Source organism: Pseudopipra pipra, chromosome Z, assembly GCF_036250125.1.
Source record: "Pseudopipra pipra isolate bDixPip1 chromosome Z, bDixPip1.hap1, whole genome shotgun sequence".
Classification (NCBI taxonomy): domain Eukaryota; kingdom Metazoa; phylum Chordata; class Aves; order Passeriformes; family Pipridae; genus Pseudopipra; species Pseudopipra pipra.
Genome location: NC_087581.1, coordinates 39,961,096 through 39,983,938, shown reverse-complemented (window position 1 = coordinate 39,983,938; position 22,843 = coordinate 39,961,096). Strand labels below are relative to the sequence as shown.

General features: G+C 37.9%; 1 protein-coding gene across 3 annotated transcripts in view; it reads left to right on the top strand.

Annotated features, from left to right (window-relative positions):
* Window positions 1–22,843, top strand: part of EDIL3 (EGF like repeats and discoidin domains 3) — a 233,692-nt gene that overhangs the window by 47,313 nt on the left and 163,536 nt on the right. For 2 of the 3 annotated variants that reach the window (XM_064642242.1, XM_064642240.1), the window contains exon 2: window positions 14,556–14,684. In XM_064642242.1, the coding sequence (XP_064498312.1) occupies window positions 14,556–14,684 (129 nt within the window). The remainder of the gene's footprint in view (window positions 1–14,555; window positions 14,685–22,843) is intronic. The other variant, XM_064642241.1, reaches the window with a different exon arrangement.

Genomic DNA, 22,843 nt, shown 5'->3' with positions numbered 1-22,843 from the left:
GTGGAACTGTCTCATGGCAGGCAGTGGTCTGGGCCAGCTCAGTGAAAAAATGTGTTTTCAGAAAGTTAGTTTGAGGTCAAGGATATCAAAGCAGAGAAATGGCAGCAGTTAACCCATTGTGATTCTGATTCACGGGTCCTAGAAATACAGAAGCCTGCACAGGGCTAAGGACAATAATTTGACCTTGGGAAGGGGAACGACCAGCATCTATTTAAAAAAATAAATATCTAAGCCTGTACTGAAACAAATAAAAAGCTCCAGTAGCAAACACACAGCTACAGCATGCTCAAAATAACAGGTGATTCTCTTAATGAAGGTCACAAATAGAGGGAAAAACAAAGGAATTCCCCAATGAGCCTCTGGGTTGTCATTAACACCTTCATTTGAGAAGAAATATGTTGAATTCCAGGCTCCAATATTATAATCTATTTATCAGTCTTTATTATTGTAGTGCCTTTGTTCATCAAGATCAGGCTGCAGAAATCTATTTGTGCAGTCACAATAACTCCTTTATGTGTTCTGGTGGTGAATAATGAGGCTTCTCTAATCACCTGGTTGTGTTTGGTTAAAGAGAGAAAGAAAACTGAATAAAGTTAATTCTATGAACACATGGGAAATAAGCTGAAGTACAAGGACAGTAAGAAGTATGAGCTTGGTGGTGATTATATAATCATGGAATGGTTTGAGTTGGAAGGGACCTTAAAGATCATCCAGTTCCACCCCCTGCCATGGGCAGGGACACCTTCCATTAGTCCAAGTTGCTTCAAGCCCTGTCCAAACTGGCCTTGGACACTTCCAGGAATGGGGCAGCCACAGTTTCTATGGACAACCTGTGCCAGGGTCTCACCACCCTCACAGACAAGAATTTCTTTCCAATATCCCATCTAACCCTGCCCTCTGGCAGTGTGTAGCCATTCTTCCTTGTCCTGTCACTCCAGGCCCTTGTAAATAGTCTCTCTCCACCTTTCCTGTAGCCCCTTCAGGTCCTGGAAGGCCACAATTAGGTCACCCTGGAGCCTTCTCTTCTCCAGGCTGAACAATCCCAACTCTCCCAGCCTTTCCTCACAGCAAAGCTGCTCCATCCTCCTCATCATCTTGGTGCCTCCTCTGGACTCGCTCCAGCAGCTCCATGTCCTTGCTGTGCTGGGCCCCCAGGGCTGGAGGCAGCTCTGCAGGTGGGGTCTCACCTGAGGGGGCAGAGGGGCAGAATCCCCCCCTGCTCTCCTGCCCCCACTGTGGGATCAGCCCAGGGCATGGGAGGTTTCTGTGCTGGGCCGTGTCCAGCCTCTCCCCCACCAGCACCCTTAAATCCTTCTCCCCAGGGCTGCTCCATCTGATCATCTCCAGCCTGGATTGATCCCGGGGATTGCCCTGATCCAGGGGCAGCACCAGTCCTTGGCCTTGTTAAACCTTATGAGATTTCCAGAGGCCACTTCTGGAGCTTTTCCAGGTCCCTCTGGATGGCCCTGTCCTTCAGGTGTGTCACTGCACCCTCAGCTTGGGGTCACCTGCAAACCTGCTGAGGGAGCTCTCAGTCTCCTCATCTATGATCTTGGCCCATTATGTGGAACCTGTCTGGGGAACTCACAGAGCTTTACACTTGTATACAAAAGCACATCGTCCCCAAAGTGTGCCCTTCTACATTCAAGCCTTATGCTTTTATGTACTTTATCTGCTTAGTTTCTGTAGGTGCCTGAGCAAAAGGATTTATGATGAATTTAAAGAGAGTATTTTAAGGTACCTTATCTATAACAGTGATAGCATGTGAGAGAGAGAAATTGTCCTCATTAGAAGGCAAGCTTTACTTCTCAGGAGCATGCCACAAACAGTTTTTGTGTCTGTACATGTTGATTTGCTGAAACTGGAAGTCTTCATAGATGTATAATGCTTCAGTTTTTATTAGGAAGTGTTTTATTATCAGTGTCAGAAACTCAAATGTGTCACTACAAAGTGTACTGAATTTTCGTTAGAAATCTTATGTAAATTTGAGATTAATTAATTTTTATTTTTGTAGAAATAATTACCATAAATATTTACTGATAATTAGACAATAAACTCAAGTACAATTGTGAATGGTATATTTGAAAGTGTTGACGCTCAAGCTCTTTCAAATAATGATATTTCTGTATTTTACAAGTTTAAACACTCTTTAGAGATAAAATCTAGAAATACTATTTATTAAAACTTAAACTAGTGCTCTTATCTGAATTATTCCTTTTTTTTTTTAAATCTCAGTTTACTGTTCTACAGCAATCCAATGGCCTGAGCATCCTTACACAGCAGTATTCTAATACTTTGTTTTTAAATGTAATAAATTTAAACTACTTATATCTCAGACTTAATTGAGAAGTAAAATCATCATTCTTTCATCTTTTCAGCTGGAAGGGCTTTAAAGTTTTACAAAGCAAAGTGATTTTTCAATGATTTTTTTCCATTCCTATCAGAAACTGTTCTCAAATGAAGTCTTCTGACAGAAAAGATATTCATGTCCATAAGTGTTTTCCATTCTGGATCCTTAAACTACATTTAGTTGTGTTATATAATTTGATTTTGTATACTTTACATTTTGTATATTTTGATCTATGTTACAAGCATATGTATGTACACATGATACGCATGTTGTATGACTGTGGTGCTAATATGTAAATCCATGTAAAGTCCTCATTCTTACTCTTAAAAATTTACTGTCCTCTGTTGTGGCATCCCATGTTCACAAATTATAGGAATGTGGAAAAGATCAGAAGGCATTAATATACAGTGCCAAAGGTTTATGGCTTTATTTTTATCTATTAAGCTGTAATCACCTTCCTCCCTTTGTTCCTCTACACTGCATGAAAAAAAGGAATTAACTTGCATTGTGGGTCTTTTGAGTTTTTTTTGTTTGTTCTTTTTTTTAAATAGATTAGATTTATTTATGTATATGTATTCATAATATCCAGTATTTTCAGCTCCTTTTTAGTATTTTTCCCTTCCTTTGGGATTTACTTTCTACTTAGTCCTGTGTTTTAAAAATACATACTGTGCATGCAGACTCAGGACTCTATTAAGTGTGCAAGAACAGCAATTGAATTTCAAACAATACAGTGTGGGCATTCTATACAAACTTAACCATGTTAACATTGCATTACACTAGTTACAACTACATGATATTATCTAGATGCAGTTAAGAAAGAAAAGCTGCAGATAAACCAAAAAAAACCCCAAAATAGATAGGTTAGGTAAACCCACCTTGTGTTTCTTCCCACTAGTAAGACAGCGTGGGAAACCAGCTTTCTTTCCAGGTCTCCTCCAGGCATGCTGTGGCATCTGGGGTGTATCTGGGATGTTGAAGGGCAGGTAAGTGACTTGGCCTTGAGATTAGAAGCAGTTATAATGCACTTCACTCTTCCAGATAGATATTTTGCAATGGCAGATGAGAACCTCTCTAAGAATGTTTTTCTGTATTCAGAAGCTGAAAGAGGAGAGTTATTTAGCTTACTAGTCAAGGATCTGTATGTATCATTATTAAAATAACTGTTAAGATCCTCTTACATTAAGTGTACTAAAAGCATCACAATCTCAGTCACTCTGTGAACATCTTTAATTTATACTGTTCTCTGCCAGACTTTATCCTTTTTCATTCTTTTTCAATTACTGTTCCCAGCTCTTCATTTTCAAATATTGTCCATAAGTAGCAGCAAGGGCATACAAGCTGCTACCCACATTTGTTTAGCTTTAGTTTACAATTTACAACAGATAAACAAAAATTAAATTAAAAACTACTGCCAAGAATGCGGTTTGTTACTGCAGTGTGGCCACAGTGAGATGGAATTTGTCATAATCCAATTTACCACCTTGGCTAAATCCTTGTTTTAGATGTCTGTGTGTCACATGCTGCTGTACAGATTATAGAATCTATACAGGAGTCTCTATATGTGTGAAAGTTTCAGATTTTATTCTGCTTGTAGAACAAGGTGAAAGCAATAACGTAAAAATTGCGTCTGTCCTTTCCAGAGACTCTTAGCAGAAATGACCTAAAGGATTTTCATCATTCATCCACATGGGATGCTTACATGCTACTGCCAGCTGCATTGTCCAGAATAAACAGAATCACTTCTTTACTGTAGCTGATAGCTGTAATGTCCTTATTATTTAATATCCCTCACAGGAGGGGCACATATCTGCAGGGCCTGATTAATTCTGAGTGTGATCAGTAGAATCACCTTCCTATAAAGCCAGAAAGTAAATTATGAAAATCAAAAATACTGTTTTACCTTCTCAAGTGACATATCTTTTTTGATGGTGACAGGACTTTGGTGGTGATGGATCTTAGTATCCATGGGGCCAAAAATGCATGAAATAAATGCAACAAGTCTGGGTAATTATAACAAGGGAAAGTTACAGAATATTTTGCTTTATTCTCTTTAGCTGCAGGGTTTGGTGTAAGAGAAGACGTCATTTTAGAGGGTGTCTGTGTGGGAAAGCATGTTCAGTGCTGGTGTGTTTGGTAAAATGGTCATCTCATGTGTTGGTGGGCTTTGGAAAGGAATCCTTTGGTTGCCTCCACATCCTACACTTGCTTTATTCCTACCTGCAGAGGGATTTGGATTTGGAGGAGCTTGATTTAATCCCAAGGACTCAACCTAGAAGTTGAGCTTAAGTGGAGACCCTAATGCTTACTGAGCCTTCTCAACTAATACCAGGTCATCATGGCACCTTTAGGATCACATGGAGGGAAACGATTAAATCTGAAGCAAAATCCACAGATTTCACATAGTGTAGATTCATAAACTGTGTTTTGGATTCAGAACCATTTCTTCAATAGTGTTGGCATCTGTTGTAAGAAAATATCACCAAAGAAGCTAATTAAGAGTGGATATCCAAAAATAGAAGTAACTAGAGGTCAGTGAATACTTTTCAAAGTGTAGTGAGAATATGTTTAGAATTTGTGTTCTACGGTATTTCATTTTGGTGAAGATAGAAGGGTATAATGAAACATAATCAGAGTTTTGAAAACTGTTAATGATGACTTTTTAATTGCTCAGCTCTGAAATTTGGATTTGCTTAGGATGGGAAAAGATAAATTCACCAGTGTTGAGACTAATAATTGCCTAGCAACCAGTCAATGGGTACATCCAATATAGGGAATACAAAGGTAGAACAAACCAAACTCATTTCCATATATATGAAGTACATATAAATATGTAAGTATGAATATATATGTGTGTTTATGTATAAACATAGACACACACTCTGGTGCTTCCCAGTTGCTAACCTCAAATGCTGTGGAGCATAAAAAAAGAGGAATGGAAAGGAAAACTGTGGATGAAAATTGGGAATATTTATTTAAAATTGATAATTCCACAATAAGCATTTGGGTTCTGTTTTAAATAATTTTGTTTCTCTGATGAAGCAAAGGTAGAAACTGGAGAATAACTGTCAAGATCAGTATGAATATGTGTATGAATGCTTTCAGGACAAGAAGGATGGGAAGGTCATAAACTTTAAGATTGTTAATTTTAAAGGACACTCTTTGGACTGTGATGCTGATTAGACTGGGTGTGGATTGTTTCTCTGTGGAAAACAGAGGATGGGCTAGAGAGAAGCTGCCCTGCATCTGAGTTCTTCCCTGATCAGGGGTTTGAGGCATTTCCAGAGCCTTGGGAACCATGAGTACTTTAAGTAAAGATTTAGGAAAAGATGATGACCAAAAGCTTAATGTAGATTAAGTCAAATAAGAAATCTAGATTTCTATATGGACCACCTGGTCTGGATATAGAGGTGGAGCCTACTAAGAGCTAGCAGAGAAGCATGGAGAAGTCCAGCAGATTTTTGGCAGAAACCAGTAAAACTGTTTCAGGAGATCTGCAAAGCTTAGTAATTCTTGCAATAAATGTAAATATTTTATTAACTGAGAAACTTCAAGGGAACAACATAATGCTAAAATCTCCTGACCACCTTTAAAAGCAAAGGACAAGTGACAGGAAATGATGTTTACATCCTGACTCAGAATCTCTTTTGAAAGATTTAATTGAATGAAACAAATTAATGACAGTTTAGCCTAAGTGCCTTGTGCAAGAAGTCTCAATTTAAACTCTTATTCTTTCCTTTTCATAACCTCCTTTCATCCCACAGACCTGAACAGATGCAGAAACTCAGGTTTACCCACCTGAGTGTTAGCAAGTGGCAAATAACAATGTAAACAGAGGTGATGTCTGTGACAGCCATAAATCAAAGGAGTACCTGCAAGGAGTGCCTGGGTAATTTTTTGCCAGCTTTGCTGAGCATGCGGAGAGAAAAGATGTGGGAGACTGTGTTGATGGGAACTGGGGTATCTTCATTAAAGGCATTTATTAGCTCTCTCCCTTCTCGTGTGGGAAGTATCACTGCTGGTGGTGGGTGCTGGTGTGTCACTGGTACCGTCAGCTGATCAATCAGAGGGGGAATATATCTCTTTTTCCTTTGATAATGCAGTGTCTAGTCTGGTGACAGCTTCTCCCCAAATCCACATGACAGCATGAGCATGAAAGATTTCCCACAAGCTGTAAAAATACTCAGAAGTGTGTTATATAACCACACCCCCGCCCTTTAATCGTTTTTGATCCATTTTATACTAATAAAGATGTGAGATGACAGGAATACTTCATCTTTTTTTTTTTTTCCCTACAGAGCCTGTTGGCATAGAAATGAACTCTCTATAACCCATGAAAGAAAGAAGAGTTTACTTTTTAAGCTGTTTTCTGTTTCTAGTTGTGTTTCATATTGTCAAATATCAGATACTATAAAAATCTGTAACAGCAGGTTGAAGTGCAGTGGCCTACTGCACTTTCACATTCAAATGAATAAACTAGCTCATACTGTAGACCTTTGGAAAGGGAAGAGATTATATTTTTTTAAGTCAAAAGGGGATTTATTATAATAGAAATTAATCTCTGCAGATATTATTTTAGAGCTCTATTCTAACTCTTAAAATGGAGACACATTTTTACAGTATTGTACTATAAGATTAAATCCAAAGCTTAAGTCAGCATTTCATCTTCACCCAGGATTAATGTTTCAGCCCAGTTCCAGAGTGGGATACAAATGATAATTCTCTGCTTAGAATAATCTGATTTTCTTTTCATGCTATCAGATCAGGGTTTGAGAAGTCAGCTGGTGCATCCCCTCAGATTACAAGACCAGAAGTAAAAATTAGAGAAATTTTTTGCACCTAGTTTACACAAGCACTTTTCAGTTCTCCACCACAACTACAAGCTACAGCTTATTCAAGCACATACAGTCTCTTGTGATCTTAGAGGCTTTCAGAAGTAACTACTTTGATTTTTGTGAGACTTGTGATAAAATCATGAACTTCTTACTCCAAGATTAACAATCTCATGTAGTTTTTCTTTCCAATTCATGGGTAGACATTAAGGATTGATGTTACCTGTTCATGCATTTTCTAAAACCGTTTAAACAGTGTGCCATTATTATTCTAGTTAGCAAGTTTGCTGAACTTTTTACCTGCATAGTAAGCAAATCAGCCTAGAAAACAAGCAGAAGGAAGTGTAGATGAGCTATTGGTATATAGAAACTTTGTTTTTCAAATAATAAGGGAGATAATTTAATTATTCCAACCATCTTTTTAACTTAGGAAAAAACAAATTAGCTGTCTCATCATAAAATCTGAAAAATCCAGCTTACAAATTTCTTTAAAAGAACCTAAGAACTCATTTGTTTCTATGTTCACATTTTGCATCTCTTCACAGGTACATATTCAACATGATTAATGGTTCTTCTTCTAAGCAGTAGTTTAGCTGTGGAGAAACATGTTTGAACTTGGGCACTGGACAGATGATTCTGTAAATCAAAAAACTAGTAAAGCTCTCTTCCTGAAAATTGATTTTAATGTGAAACTGCTACAGGTAGCAAGTACTTTCTCAGTCTTCTGCAGAAGTTTAGGTGCTCTTCTGGGCTTCATAACTGAGGCTCATTTTTACTGTCTCTAGACCAGATTTGACTGGCTGTTTTCAAGGCTGTTCTTTGATGCCACCTGGAGATTTCTTCTTTGGAACTAGTTTTATCCTCATGAAAGGGAATGGTTATTATTTTTATTTCTCTTGAAAGAGCTTTAAAAATAAGCCTTATTTCCATTAGCCATGTAGAAAATTGAATGAAAGTATAGCTGCTTTTTAGATAGGAATGATGGTCCACCTCTTCCCTTCAATGGTGAAACCAAATGCCTGAACTTTATAACACACATCACACAGCTTACCAGTAAAGAGCATTGTGTCTGCCTAAAAACTTGTGTGGCTAACATCCTAAACTCATGTCATTATGTTTGCAAGTACAATACCAGTGCATTTAGCTGAGTATCAGCTACTGTAAATTTCACTGCCTCATTATGCAATGCATATTAAGTGTATTCATATTTATATTAATGTACATTATATGAAAGCAGAAATAGGGTCGAATGTTTTCCATGTACACTTTCTGTTTCATGCAACGTTCTCTGTTTTTGAATTATGTAAGCAAATCTGGCCCGAACACCTGAATGGTCTTTCTTCAGTCACTTCTTTCCTTACAGTTTTGAAATGTTGTGAATCCACAGGACTCTTTAAAGATGTTTCTTTCTTTGTTATCATGTCTGTAGTGGTTTGGACTTTGTTTTTCCCCCAGAGGCTAAGAGAAGTGGTAGACCCCAAGGGGTGGAAACCCCTGGAAGTTTTGAAATTCTGTCCAATGGGCGCTCCTGCAGAAATGTAAACATATCACAAGCTCACCGGAAGAGATGAGTTGTAGTTTGTGTTGTTGGAGAGATGGCCATGTTGTAGAGCCACGAGGTAGGGACTCTGAGCCCCTTGGGGCCTTTGGCCCCCTCCCAGACCCGGCTGGGGGGCTGCAGGGACCTGGAACAGCATAAAGCTGGGCTAGGTGCCTGTAGTTATGCCGGGAGATGTTTTCTCCATGGGCGCAGAGCAGCAGCCGACGCTGACCAGAGAAACGGTGGCAGAGAGCCAGAGATAAAAACCTGAACTGGAGGAGCAGCAGAAACAACATGCAGCACCGGAGAGAAGACTCCTGGAAAGGGAGGAGAAAGAGAGCCAGCAGCTGAGAGACAGAGTTTGGGGTAAGACTGTACCAGCCCCCCAAAACTCCTTTGAGATCCCTCTGAGGAAAGAGGGAGATGGACTCCTATTAAGGAGAAGAGTTTTAGACATGCAGCACCGGAGAGAGAGAGGAGCTAAGAAGCTCAGAGCGTCCCGGAGCTGGACCGGGACGGCCAGACGGAATGCAGGGGGAGTTGACCTTGGCTCCCCCCTCACACTGCTGCCACGGTGGCAGCCTGAGAACAGGGCACAGAGGCCCTGCAAGAGATACCAGACCGTCACGAAGACCCCCCTGTGTCTTCGTGATATGACGTGGTGAAACGACCTTGTCTGGGGTTACGAAGCCCACGGAAGACCCCTTTGCCTGCGTCAAGGGGGCCGAGGGAGTTTTGGATACCTCCTTCATGAGTGCTGGCAGAAAGCCAGCTATCAGCTGCTGCATGTGGAGAAGACAGACAGAACCTGCTGCCTTAGAAGATGCTGCTGCTTAAGGACTGGAAGGGATCTGTCCTTCTTTCCCTCCTGGACTTTTATTTGGAGGGGAGAAGAGATCTAATCCATTGTAAATACATATGTCATGGTAGAGATAGTTGTGATCGTGTGTATAATGTGATATGGTATTTATTTGTACAGTCATTGTAATATATTCCCTTTTCCCCATTCGGAGTCTGGTGTGTTTTTGTCTGGAAAAACCCATCTCACATTAGGTTGAGATGTGGGAGGGGGAATGAAGCTAGGGAATTGGATTTTGGGGCTATCTCAAACCATGACAATGTCGTTGTCTCGAGCAGATGTTTCTTACAGCAACACTTCTGCCAGAAATCCTAGTAGTTATCATTCTAGGTGTTATAAGATAGCTGAGGGAATTTTTTTTCATATTTTTCATTGACAAATATTAGTGAACTGCAAATGAATTAGTGTACAGTAATGGTAGCTGGCTGTTCTCTGTACTTTTACAACAAGGAGTGCTTCGTGAAAATGCAAGTGGTTGTGGGATGGAACTTCTCTCTTTACCCAGTGCATCTTCTTCAGCCTTCATACTACAAAAATTGTTTCCATAAACTGTGAATTTCTGATCTTGACAAGGATTGATGGGCTAACTGTTAACATCTTGGTGTGCTGCATTATTTATATGGAAGACTTGAGTTCCTTTTTTTCAGGTTGTCCTTTGCTGTCAAGTAAAGGATTGCATTCCTCAGTTAAGAATCATACAATTTTTGTGGCATTTTGTAGGACAAAATAATATGTTATATAAAAGCTTAAAGTTCAACAAAGACTGGGTTTACAGTTTTTCCCAGCTCCTCACCATTGCTTGCTTGTGGAAAGAAGTAATTCAGTATTTTATTGAAAAGGATGTGGTTTAAGAGTGGTTATGTGAAGGTACATCATGGAGTCAAATGGACTTAAAGAACAGTTCTTCTCCAAGTGCTTCTATAAAAGAGATTCAGGTTCATTGATTGTGTTATTCACTAAGGACAAAAACATTGTGGTCTTAAAAAAAATTCTAGTTGTTATTAGAGAGCATTTTATTTGAGTTTTGCTGTATAGTTTTTCCTGAGTTTGGAGAACTGTGGGGGGGAGTGTCTTAATTAAAATTCTAATTTTTGAGTATGTGTGGATCTCCACTTTAATTTTATTCTTTTTGTCATGCTCTTTTTATTCTTAACCAATTGCTGTTTCCAAAGAGAGGATGAACAATTCACTCGAGGATTTATTTGACTTAAGAAGTTCTGAAGAAATAAACAATGTGAGGAAAAATACTAATTAAAAAAAAAATCCCCCAAATTTAGTATACTCTGATCCTGGGAATGTTTTGTCTGCCCCTCAATACTTGAGCCTTGAAAACAGCCAGTCAAATCTGGTCTAGAGACAGTAAAAATGAGCCTCAGTTATGAAGGTCTGTGATAATGCAGATTGCATTTCTGGCTGTCTCATATTGGCCTTTTTAGCCACCAGTGCGTTTGTAACAAACATGGGTAGAGCCCTTCCCAAATCTTCGTTTGTGAAGCCTAGCCATGAGTGAGTGAGTGAGTCCATGAATTATGTCATCAAAAAGGAGGAAAAGTGTATGTATATACATACATAATTTAATCTATAAAATAAACTTCATATATAACATTGATTCAAAGCAAGCATTCCCTAAAAGAGGTAAATTCAAAGTGGTTATGAGTTCTACCAGTCCGGGGGCAAAAAGGTGAGGGTGCGTGAGTTCATCCTTCACTGACTCTGCTCCACAAGTCCCTGCACTGACTCTCAGTAGCTTTGATGCAATGAGGTTTTACTGTCTGAGAATTTCCCAGGGATGACATGAAGGCAGCAATAGCTGTAGCACATGGTTTATGACAGTCTTGAGACACACTTTTACACTTGAGTAGCCACTTAATGAAAAGTGAAGGGTTAGTCAGACATAGGAAAGAAAAAGTATGAAATATTGTTTTTATTTGACACTTTCATCTTACTGGACTCCTTTCAGAGTGTCTTAATTATGTACAATAATAATTTTTATTTTTTATTTTTATTTTTAATAATTGAGTTTCTTTTAGAGTGTTTGTTTAATTTACAGAAATTTGTCAAATTACACAGTCTGTTACACAAATAGCACATTGCCTATCACTGCGGAAAGTCATCAGCACAGAGCACAGTTCTGTAAGAGCTACTGTAAAGGATATATTTCTTTGTGTTTATTTTATTCTTCCATTCACAATGGTTCTCATGTGAAATTCTAAAACCATTGTTGTGTTAAAAGCTGTGTTGCATTTTAATGGTAACAAATCCCTTCATCGGTTGTGTTAAGACAAAGTGCACCCATATAAGCTCTTCTTATTAAGAACAGCCTTCAAAATCAAAATCTGTTCATCAAACTCAGGGAAATGTGTAACAAATTAATTTCAATATTTCAACATGAACATCCTCTCAATAGGCACAAAATGTAGATCAAGGGGAATATTGTTGATTCAAAGATGATATTTATTTTGTTCAGCACAATTTCACAGACATTAAGTTATATGTAAGGGAGATAATATTTTCTGTGATTTTTTACTAATTTAAGTATCAAAATTTGCACAGCCTCATACCTTGTCTTAACTAGAATTGTGCAGCTTCTCATTTTTCTGACTGCAACATATTTGATTTCATACCATAGTGTATTTTAACCATTCCCTCTTTAGTCCTGTTTAGCATAGTGAGACAGGCCAGGCAATTTTTTTTTGTTGAATCCTTTTGTCCCTTGTGTTTTCTTCCTTTTTTTGTCCCATTGTGTTTAGATGTGTGCTGTATTCATATTGTTTCTGTAACATGATATAATTGTATTATAAAAATTATGCCCATGAATGACAATCCGAGGTGGTGTGTCTAAAGATCAGTTAGTGCAGTTATTTCCTGAACAAGGAAATAAATGACTGTTGACAGAGGACAGCCTCTGCTTTATTAGTCCCAAACTGCAGGTCAGGTCACTTTATTTCAGACTGAAAAAGCCAGCATGGATTTTCAGAAAAATTAAAACTACACAATTAAGTGTGCACACTTTGGTCATTGTAGGAGATTTCAGTTTCTGGAAATATAGTGGAAAACAGAGTATGCAATCTGCTTGTCAATTAATATAAAATTTACAAATGGAAAAAGTATTTGTCTTTTTATCTTCCTTTTTTTCTTTTTTTTCTTTCTCAATAGCATAATTAAAATCAGAAGGACACTGAATTGGGAAATACGTAGCAAATATGTCCTCTCTCATTTTAATCAGAATATCCATATGGATTTGCATAATAAGTGTTCCTGCTCCAGATGCTGGTTAGTTTATTAATTTAATTAGAGGTATGGGAATATAGTTGTCGGAGCATTTGTTTGATATTATCTGTTCTTTCACAACCAAATGTCTAAGCCCCATAAAGGAATAAACAAGCATCCTTTGCTACCTCAATGATGCAACAAAAGGAGAAAATGAAAAGTCTTGACTTATTTAGATTTAGTTAGGAAGACAAATAATGTCTGATCCTCAGACAGGTAATGTTTTATGTCATTTACTATTTTCAGATAGCTTTGCTTCTCCGTCAGCTGGGCAGTCTTCAAGACAAAACTGTTAATTCCAAGTACGTAAGCACATTACAATTCTCTGTCTCACAAGGGCAGATTAAAGCAGACAAATTAAAATTAAATAAAACTAAAAGTAACCCAGAACAACTAAAGTTTTTTGCAACTGATGCATAGAATTTGTAAAGGCAGTTTCATATGTCAGTTGCATTTCTCAAGTGATTGTTAAAATTGAAGCACTAATCTGAAGTTTATGTGCCTGAAAGATGTTGAAATACTGAGTTCCCTTACTACCACTATAGTCCAAAACATGCTATACTGTCAGTACTACTCACATAAACAAGGGAATTTTTCTAACTCTTTTCAGTTACATGGCTAAAGGACTGGCAACTTTTCAATTTAAAAAGCATGCAAAATAATGTACTTATTTTTTAAAAATTACCAGATCTTTCTTTAAGATGCATTTACTGCACAAATTAGTAGTATTTCTAAAAGCAATGCTGAGCAATTGAGAGTACAAATTTGTCTTCTAAAACGAAGTTTGAGTTAAATAAAAATGCATCTAAATATATGTTTGATTATCTAAGAAAAAGCATTAAATTGAAACTGAGCAAAGTCTAGGGCATTCTTTAGGATTAATTCCACTTATCCTATTGGTGTGAGGATTCAGTCCTGCATTTCTTTGTATTTGTAGAATTTTAAAGCAACTCTGTGATGCATCTTTAAGGATTTGCATCTGTTGATTACTTTGATGCTAATTGAACAACTGATGTGAAACATAGCTTTGTTTCTTTTTATTTTTTTTTCTGATTCTGCAGTCAAAATGGATTATGGAATAACTTGTCAGACTTCTCTGGGACATGGAGAGCATTGCTGAGGGGCACTGAGGGACTGTGGCTTCTCAGGTTCTTTTGCCTCCATCCCTGCAATGGAGTTGGTGGGTCTGCTGGCCTGAATTCAGTGACTGATATGAATCAAAGCTGTGCCACTGAGTTTCTTCAGGGTGTGTAAATGTGGAGCACATGGTGATGTAGCCACAGCCACAGTTGTTTGCTCACAAACCAGGTGATAAGCCAATAGCCTGAACTGAAATCACCTCTCAGCTTTACAATGAAGAGAAGTAAAATTCTGGGTAAATTCCTTTCCGAGGCTATATACATGCCTTTACACAAGAGAAAGCAAAAGATTACCTTTTGCCATTGTATTTGTAAATGAATAGCTGTCATTGAGTCTAAGGGAATCAAATTTTATGAAATGGAAGACTAGGGAAAGATGATTACACAGAGGTGTGCTGTTAAATAAATATAAAATTGGATTAGCCAGAAGTTATTCAAGGGACATGGAGTTTCTCATTCCTTTCTCTTTTTGGCTACAAGTAATCTGCCATATGTGGAGCTTGTGCATAACTTTTGGTGACTTTTATAACAAGAACCTTATTTTTTCTTCCCCTTTATCCCACAGCAGATGTGTGTGACTCCAACCCCTGCCAGAATGGTGGCATCTGTCTGTCAGGGCTGAGTGATGATTTCTACTCCTGTGAGTGTCCTGAGGGTTTCACAGACCCGAACTGCTCTAGCCTTGTGGAGGTTGGTAAGTGAAAACTTTAAACTCTGAAATAGTTGTTTTAAATACTCCATTAATCTGTGACTGCCCAACCAGTGATCACATCCATGGCATTTTCTATGGCAATGGGTTCATTACATTATTTGTTTAACCTTACATCTGCATCATAGATATCTACATAATAATCAACAAGCAGTTAAAACAGCATTTGAGACTATCTGTAGAATTCAGGAAAGTTCAGTGCTCTACTTCACAAAAAGATCATAGTGGTGCCCCATAGATACTCCTATGTATCCTCCTGCAGCCAATGGCTATTTAAAGTGCCATTTCTGATAGTTTTATGCCAATGTCCAGAGTAAAGATTAATTACTTAAACACGAGAAGTGACAGCAACAGCACAGGAGAAAACAGAATAACACTTAGTAGACACTTGTTTGAATTTCAAAACAGTTACCCATCTGGAGGCTGTAATTAATCATTAGATGAGTCCATAGAGTGCAAGGCAAAGGTACAGAAATTCTGTGATGTGCATTTGACTCAGAGTAAACCTAAATATGAGTGGTAGCTCCAAAACACCTGGCAGGTCAGGTGTTTTCTTAAGAAAACTTAAATCAAAATTTAAGGAAAAGATGGTAGACAGATCATTGCAAGTTGACTGAATTCTTATATTATCCCAAAGATGTATGTGGAGCAAAATGCTTAAAATGTCACAGCTGGGCTCAGCACCTCTCTAAGGTTGCAACTGTCCTAAATCCATGTGGTTCTCATTTTTTGATAAATAAATAAAGTCTACACAGGCACAACCTGAATATGATGCTCTGAGGATTAAGTATATCTCTATCATGAGAGACAGCAAGCAGAACTCAGTCCAGGAACCCAGGGTTATTCTGTTTATGGGTTTTTTTGGGGGTTTCTTTTCTAAAAATGATGCTACCACTGTACTGAGAGTGAATTCTAAGTCTCCGCAATGCAATTTTAAGGAAGTTTGGATTTAGTTTGATTTGCCTGAAGATAAGCTTTCTACAAACAAATGGAATTAATTCCTGTGATTGGCCAACTTTTGTCAGACACCACTGCACTTTTTTCTGTCTCTAAAATGTCTTTGTAGCTGGTTACTATCTAACATTTGAATTGCACAAGAAAGTGCTTGTTCCCTTAGTGCAGCCATACAAGAAGCCAGAAGATACTGCAAGAAAATCCCGTTTTGCATCCCTTTCCCTATCATTTTTATGAGTGCTTGAAGTGCCTGAAATTATCCTACAGGTGTAGGTCATGCTACCTTAAAATGGCCTTGACATGGTTTTACTTCAGGAAACTTTTGGATTTATTGTGTGCTTGGTTGGCAGGAAATTGCATTGCACTTAACTGGGAGGATGGCATGAGTGAATCTCAGATAAAAGGGTACTGTGAGAGCTGCCACCGTAATTAACAAAGGAGTATTAACAGGGCTTTAAAAAATACACATATACTTGACTAAAATCTTAAGCACTTCAGCGAAAACTCAGTTTGGTAAACAGAGTAAAGCATAAGTAAACACATTGACAGTATGTGGTAATCACAGCACTTACACAGGCAGTATGTTGCATTTCTAGTTTGAAATCCATAGGGAATATCTACTGAAAAAGACTGGTTAAGTAAAGAACTTACTAATATTTCTATATTAACTAAAATCCAAAGTGTTGATGTTGCTTCTATTTGTCTTGTGTGATTATGCTACATGTATGGATTCACAGTCTAGCCTCGTTAAAAACTTTAAAAATAAGTTTTGAAATATTTTCTTACTTTTAGTAAAAGGATATTCAGCATTATGTTCCCCTAGGGAGTCATATAAGTCATTGAAAAAAATGGTGTTTTAAGATAATATTTTGATTTTTTCCTATGAAAATCATGATGATAAATGTAAGCTATTAGTAAATTATACTCTGTTAATTGAAACATGGGAGTGTTTCAAGTAAAATAACCTGTTGAAAGGTGGGTCTGTGAGGAGTCCAGGAGTGCCAGATCCTGAGTGATCACTTTTAACTAGGAGTATTTATTGGATGAAAGATTTAAGAAGGAATGCTCTCAAAGCAAAGTGTTCTCATTAGAGACTCCACTACTGGACTCTATTCAGCCCTGGTGACAGGATATAATGTTGATCTCTGGACACCAGCTGGAAAGTCACAAATTTTCAAGGGACATACCTTAAAATATGAGGATTTCACAGTAAAAGACAACAGGGATTAATTAATGCATTACTCATGCAGTAATGTGGGTAAATAAAAGGAATCCCATTCAGATAGGAAGTTATGAATTCATGTAAAGGCTGAATAGATTAACAAAGACTAAAGACAGTTTGGGAGCTGTATGAATATTTCAAAGTTTGAAAATGTAGCTCTCCTTTGCTATCTTAATAGAACTAAGATTTAAAATAATCTGGCCTGATCATAATACCTTATTTCAGTCTGAGAATATTAATTATTGCTGTTTTTTTACACATTTATCAATGAAAAATCATGAGTTTTCTGCCATACTCCATATTTTCTGATCCTGTAACTTTGAGTGTATCTAAAACAACCAAAATTTTTGTAAAATGTTTGTCATAGTAATTTGTATGTTTGAAATTGCTAATCCTATTCTGATCCTACTCTTTCTCTAACATCAACTCCACCTTATTTCCTATGTTTTCTTATATTATATACTGTACCTAGTCATGCTAAAGGAGTTGAGATCAGGCGTCAGATCTGTAATATCACCTTATTTGTGCAGCCAGGTCATTTCAGTGGTCAGTGTATCCTAACAGATTCTAAATATCTGACAAACCAACAGAGAATAAGACAGAGGCAGATCGGAAAATGTACATTGTAGTTCTTTTTAGTGTAGCACATCCTCCAGCAAGGTAGAAAGGGATTTAGCTGAACAGGTAAGAGTAAAAGGTTATTATATCAAGCATCCCAAATAGCAGGATGTTTCCCAAAGATAATGAGAATGCTATGGCTTGAGTTAACTCTTTAGCAAACATCTATGTAGATATATGGAAGCATTAATTTTAAACTAGATTGAAAAAGATTTTCAGTTATTTAACATTAGCATTGAAATGCATTACAGAGAAGTTGACAGACTTTACATCCTTTAAGTAACTCGTGAGTAATTCTCAGGAATTGTGTAAATTAGAGAAATACCATAAACAACAACCGTTACAGACAATTAGAAGTCTTTAATTAATATTGTTTAAAAAAACTCTTAATGTGCTTCCTGATCATCATGGGTAGTTGATGAAGGAAAAACAGCTTAGCCATGGACAGCACATGGGGGGAGCAATGATGATGTGTCTGTAAACATTGAAATTATATGGGTGGAAGGTTTTTTGACATAGAAATTATTCCAGTTTTGTTTAGTGTGTGCACAGGGGAAAACGGGGACAGAAATACATGATCGATGATGAAAAAATAGCAGCTAAGTTTAGTGTACTGTAAGGTTACTAGAGCTCAGACCATAAGTGATGATGTTGTTCACTTTTGAAAAATAAGCGTCTTAAAATCACTCAGTTTTGATCTCCCAAATCTGAAATTCAGTAACTATCTGAGAGAATAAACTGGCAAGCATGTTTGGTTTGTGTAAGTGGAGAAATAAATTATGGAAAACGACAAGGAGGGTAGAGGAGCCATGAGCATGTTAGAGAAGAGGTGGGAACGCTCTCCCAAGCCAAATAGGCTGTTGGTGTCCTTTTGGAAAGTGTCTGTGCCTTTTACATCAACTCTCAGTACTTGCTGAGAGGAACTTGTTGTTGAAAAGCATGGTAAAAATGTCTGTGTGCATTTTAGAAGGATGGAAAGGCAAGTTAATGATCTTATAAAATGCAGGGAACGTGGGTCTAAGTGCAGCTGAGTGAAGGGAGGAGAGCTGAAAGGTGAAACAGAGATGCCAGCTGATATCTTTATTTTGCCAAATGATTAAGAAGTGATTGTGGGTTCCTTGTTTATCATATTGCAGTGTTTCCCGTATCAGTTTATTCTTTCCAAAATCCAAAGGAAACTGTTTCTTTGACAGCTGCTCTCTCTGAGCCAGAGACGCAGGAATCAAAGGAGTGCCTCCCTTTTCATGCTGCTAAATAAAAATTCAGTGAGATGGATTAGACCCAGAGTGCTCTGATCTGCTTGCTTTGTGTCTTTGTTTATACAACCCAACTCTCTGTTTTTGCTGTCCTGACCTCTACACTGACAGGAAAAGGGCTTCTGAAAAAAATTAGTACAGATAAAATTCCTGTCATTTGTTTCCAGTCAGTATTGCAGATTCTTTTTAATGCTATGAGCAGAAATGACTGAGTGATTTCAAAGATTTTTTTTAGTCTTAAAATACGTGATTTTTCTTAAAGAAGGAGGGTTGCTTGCACCACATACTGAACATATGTACTAATGGATTTTCTAAGGTGGAATTAGTGAAACCAAACCATTCTAACAAAAGACTTCTAATAACTTCTTGTCTGTCATGTGAAGCTGGTGTGGAATTGATATGAAAGTAGCTGCTTTACTTCTAAATTAGGCAGTCTGAAATAATGCAAATTAAAGCACTGGCTCACAAAATCAGAGTAGTTGAAGATGTGAGGTACTCTGGGAGGTCTGTAGTCTAACCCCCCTTCTCCATGGATGATCCAGGGGTGCAGGTTTCTCAGTGCCATGTGCAGTTGTGTTCTGAATATTGCCAAGGATGGAGACTTTGCAGCTCGTCATGGCAATCTGTGCCAGTGTTTAATCACCTGCACAGTGAAAAAAGCAAGGAAACAGCAGACAGACCCAAAACACCCAAATAAGTTTAAGAGGAGTTTTGTGAAATTTAGTTTCTTCTCATTGTCTCTTGTGCTGTCACTATGGTAGCACTGAGAAGTCCTGGGCTCTGTCATCTTTATTTCTGTGAGACTTTTCTTCCCACGCTTGACAGTCTGACTTCAGAGAAATAACCACATCACCTAGCCTGTTGGCAATGTTCTCCCTAGTAGAATACAGTCCTAGGTGCAGATTGACCAGGATATTGGAAAATAGAGTTTGGACTCCAGATTTCTGCATCTGTTAATGTGTGATGTCACCCAAATTGACTACATTTATTTCTATAGCGACAGAATCTAGGTAAAGACTTATTCACCACCTTTCTTACTGTCAACAGGGAGATTTTATTATAAGGCTGTGAGTTCTTCTTCAGTGAAGTGTCATGCTCCACTCTTGATTTATTATTTGGAAAAACAGAAAAGGAGATGACTTTCTGTTTGCTTATATTTTTATTCTTAAAGATTGTTTCAGTGGTTCTATTGGTAAAAAAAAGGTACATCATCAGCTTGGTGAGGTGGACCTGTGTTTATTTGAACTGAGGAGGAATAATCAGGTTTCATGGTCAAAGGTTGGTCTCTTCTGGGAAAAGAGTGAGAGGGAGTGGTAGAGGAGGGATTGAAAAAAACAAACTTTTTCCTGCTGGACTCTCTCTGTGGTGTTTGTTTCAATTCTGTGCTGATTCTGTCTTTCTTTGTGGGCAAAGCACGAAAGCGTGAGTGGTTCCAGTTCTGAGCAATGAAAGTAAAGTGGAGCCCTATCAGTATGGCACCCAATTAAAATGGTTTTGTGTGAATCTGATTTCTGGTTTTGTGTTTCTGGTGGGAAATATGCCCAAGGTATTGAAAACCACTTCTGTGTTACTTTCGTTATGATTAGATTCTGCAGTATGAATATGGACTGGTAATATTCCTCCTAGTAAGTCTATAGCAGTTGAACATTCAGTATGTTGAGGGCATTTCTCAGTATTCTATTCTGAAGCCTATAGCCTATAGTTTCACATTTCTGTTATAGAAGTGTTTTATGTGGAATTAGCTACGAACCACATATTTTAAATAGAATTTATCACATAATCAAGATGTTCTTAAAGGTTATGAAATGCTGTTAAAAGCAATCAATACAAAATAATAAAAATAATTTGATTAATTAAGCCCTAATTTTTAGTTTCCGAGTAGCCTGAAGAGTGCATAATGCACAGAAATTTAAATTGAGTAATCTGAATGCATGCAAGCAGAATGGCTTAATAAATGACATTGAATGCATTGCAGAAAATGTTGTAAATCATAATTCTGCAATGTTTCTGCCAAAACAATTGCCTTTGGTGTTGATTGCCTGTAAATCTGTTGGGAAAACAAGGCCTCAAGTCACAATTAGTGAGACTGGTTCAATAATGTGTATTCATAGAATCACAGAACCCCAGGTTGGAAGGTACCTCAAGGATCATTTGGTCCAAACTTTTCTAGCAAAAGCTCTGTCTAGACAAGATGACCCAGAACCCTCTCCAGTTGAATCTTAAAAGTGTCCCATGTTGGGGAATCCAGCACTTTCTCAGGAGATTATTCCAATGGTTGATTGTTCTCTTGGCAAAAATTTTCCTCCTGTGTTCAACCACAGGCTGCCTAGGAGTTATCTGTACCCATGACCCCTCATCTTTTCCACGTGATTCTTTGTAAAAGGGAGTCTCCATCTTCTTTGTAGCCACACTTTGAACAGTGGAACATGGTGGTGAGGTCTCCCCTCAGCCTTCTTTTCCCAAGGCTGAACAAACCCAGGTCTCTCAGCCTTTCCTCACATGTCAGACTTCTCAGCCTCAGATCATCTTCATGGCCCCTCTCTGGACCCTGTCCAGCCCATTCGCATCTCCTTTCCACAGCAGAGACCAAATCTGAACACACTATTTCAGGTGTGACCCAACAAACAATGATTAGAGTGGGATAATGATTTCTTTATCTCTGCTGAGGATGCCCTTATTGGTGACTCTGTGTGAAAGTTCCTTCTCCATCTTTCTGGGCTTTTTCTCCAATATGTTCTTCTGTCTTTTGTCCTGGAGGAGCCCAGAACTGCAGATGTGTCTCATCAGTGCTAAGCAGAGGGAAGGATCACCTGCTTTGACCTCCTGGCAATGCTCTGCCTTGTGCAGCCCAAAATGTCATTGGCAATTGAAAAAAAAAAAAAAAAGGTGATTAATACACTCTTAAGTTTAATCAGATTATGTCTTTCATAGAGCATTTTGAAATACATGACATACCTTAAAAGCCTACATGATACCATTGATCTTGATATGACCATACACAGTGTTTGTAGGTAGTGAGAAGTTTAATATTTTAATGAAAAATAGCCCGTCAAATAAACCCTGTGCTGAAATTCATATAATATTTCTTATTTTTTTCCATTTACAAATTTGTTATTTGAAAGTACAAACTGGCAAGGAATGAGCAGTTCCAGTCACGCACTGGAGTGTTTGACAAAGGAGCAGTGAAACACACTAAAGGAGATTTTATGCATTTTTATGCATCTAATTAAAAGGACAAATGGAAAGCATCCAGCCTCTTGTTGCCAGGCCTACTGATCAGGATGAGGCCTTGCAAAGATAAACAGGGTCTGTGAGCACCCGTTTATTTGCAAAACATCTCCAGCCCCTGCTTTCAATCGGAGAGATGAAGGACTAAGTAGTACATCATGTTTTGATTAAGAGCTCCAACACTGCATTTCCATTGGGTTTTGCCGTACTTTGTAGGGTGAAAAAGAGACAGAGGAAAGCAGAGGAAGGAATAGGAATTAAAAAAAAAAAAAAGAATAATTTTCCTAGGAATCTGATGTATTTGTGGCCTTATATATTTTAAACCAGCTTCAAAAAAAAGGTAGGTAGAATAAACCAGTTGTGTTTTGCTGGATCTGCCAGTGAAATAGGCGGCATATAAAAACCTGGAGAGCTTATATTGACAGACAAGGGAAATTGCTCTTTGGATAGGTGCTCTTAATGTTGTCTGGAAAGAGAACATGTGAATAATTAAACCACTTTGAAAGAGTGAGGTCTTGGTGGGCAGCAGCTGTAGCAGATTGAAACAGCAGAGTACATGACATGCCAAAGTCTAATGAAATAAATATTCTGGTACACAACTACATGCACATTTCACAACCACAAGTGCCTCTGAAGTGGTCCAGGTGCCTGTGAGACTCTCTGACACAGCTGCTGGGCTGTTTGTAGTGATGTTCCATGGTGTGTTGGCTTTGTACTTCAGTATCCCTTTCCTGGTGTTTAAAATAGGTCTCTCACCACCTTTATTATTGTTATTGTTACTATTGTTACTATTATATTTTACTGTTATTATTAAGAATAAAAACAACAATAATAGAAATATTATTGATGTTATGGTTATTGTGATC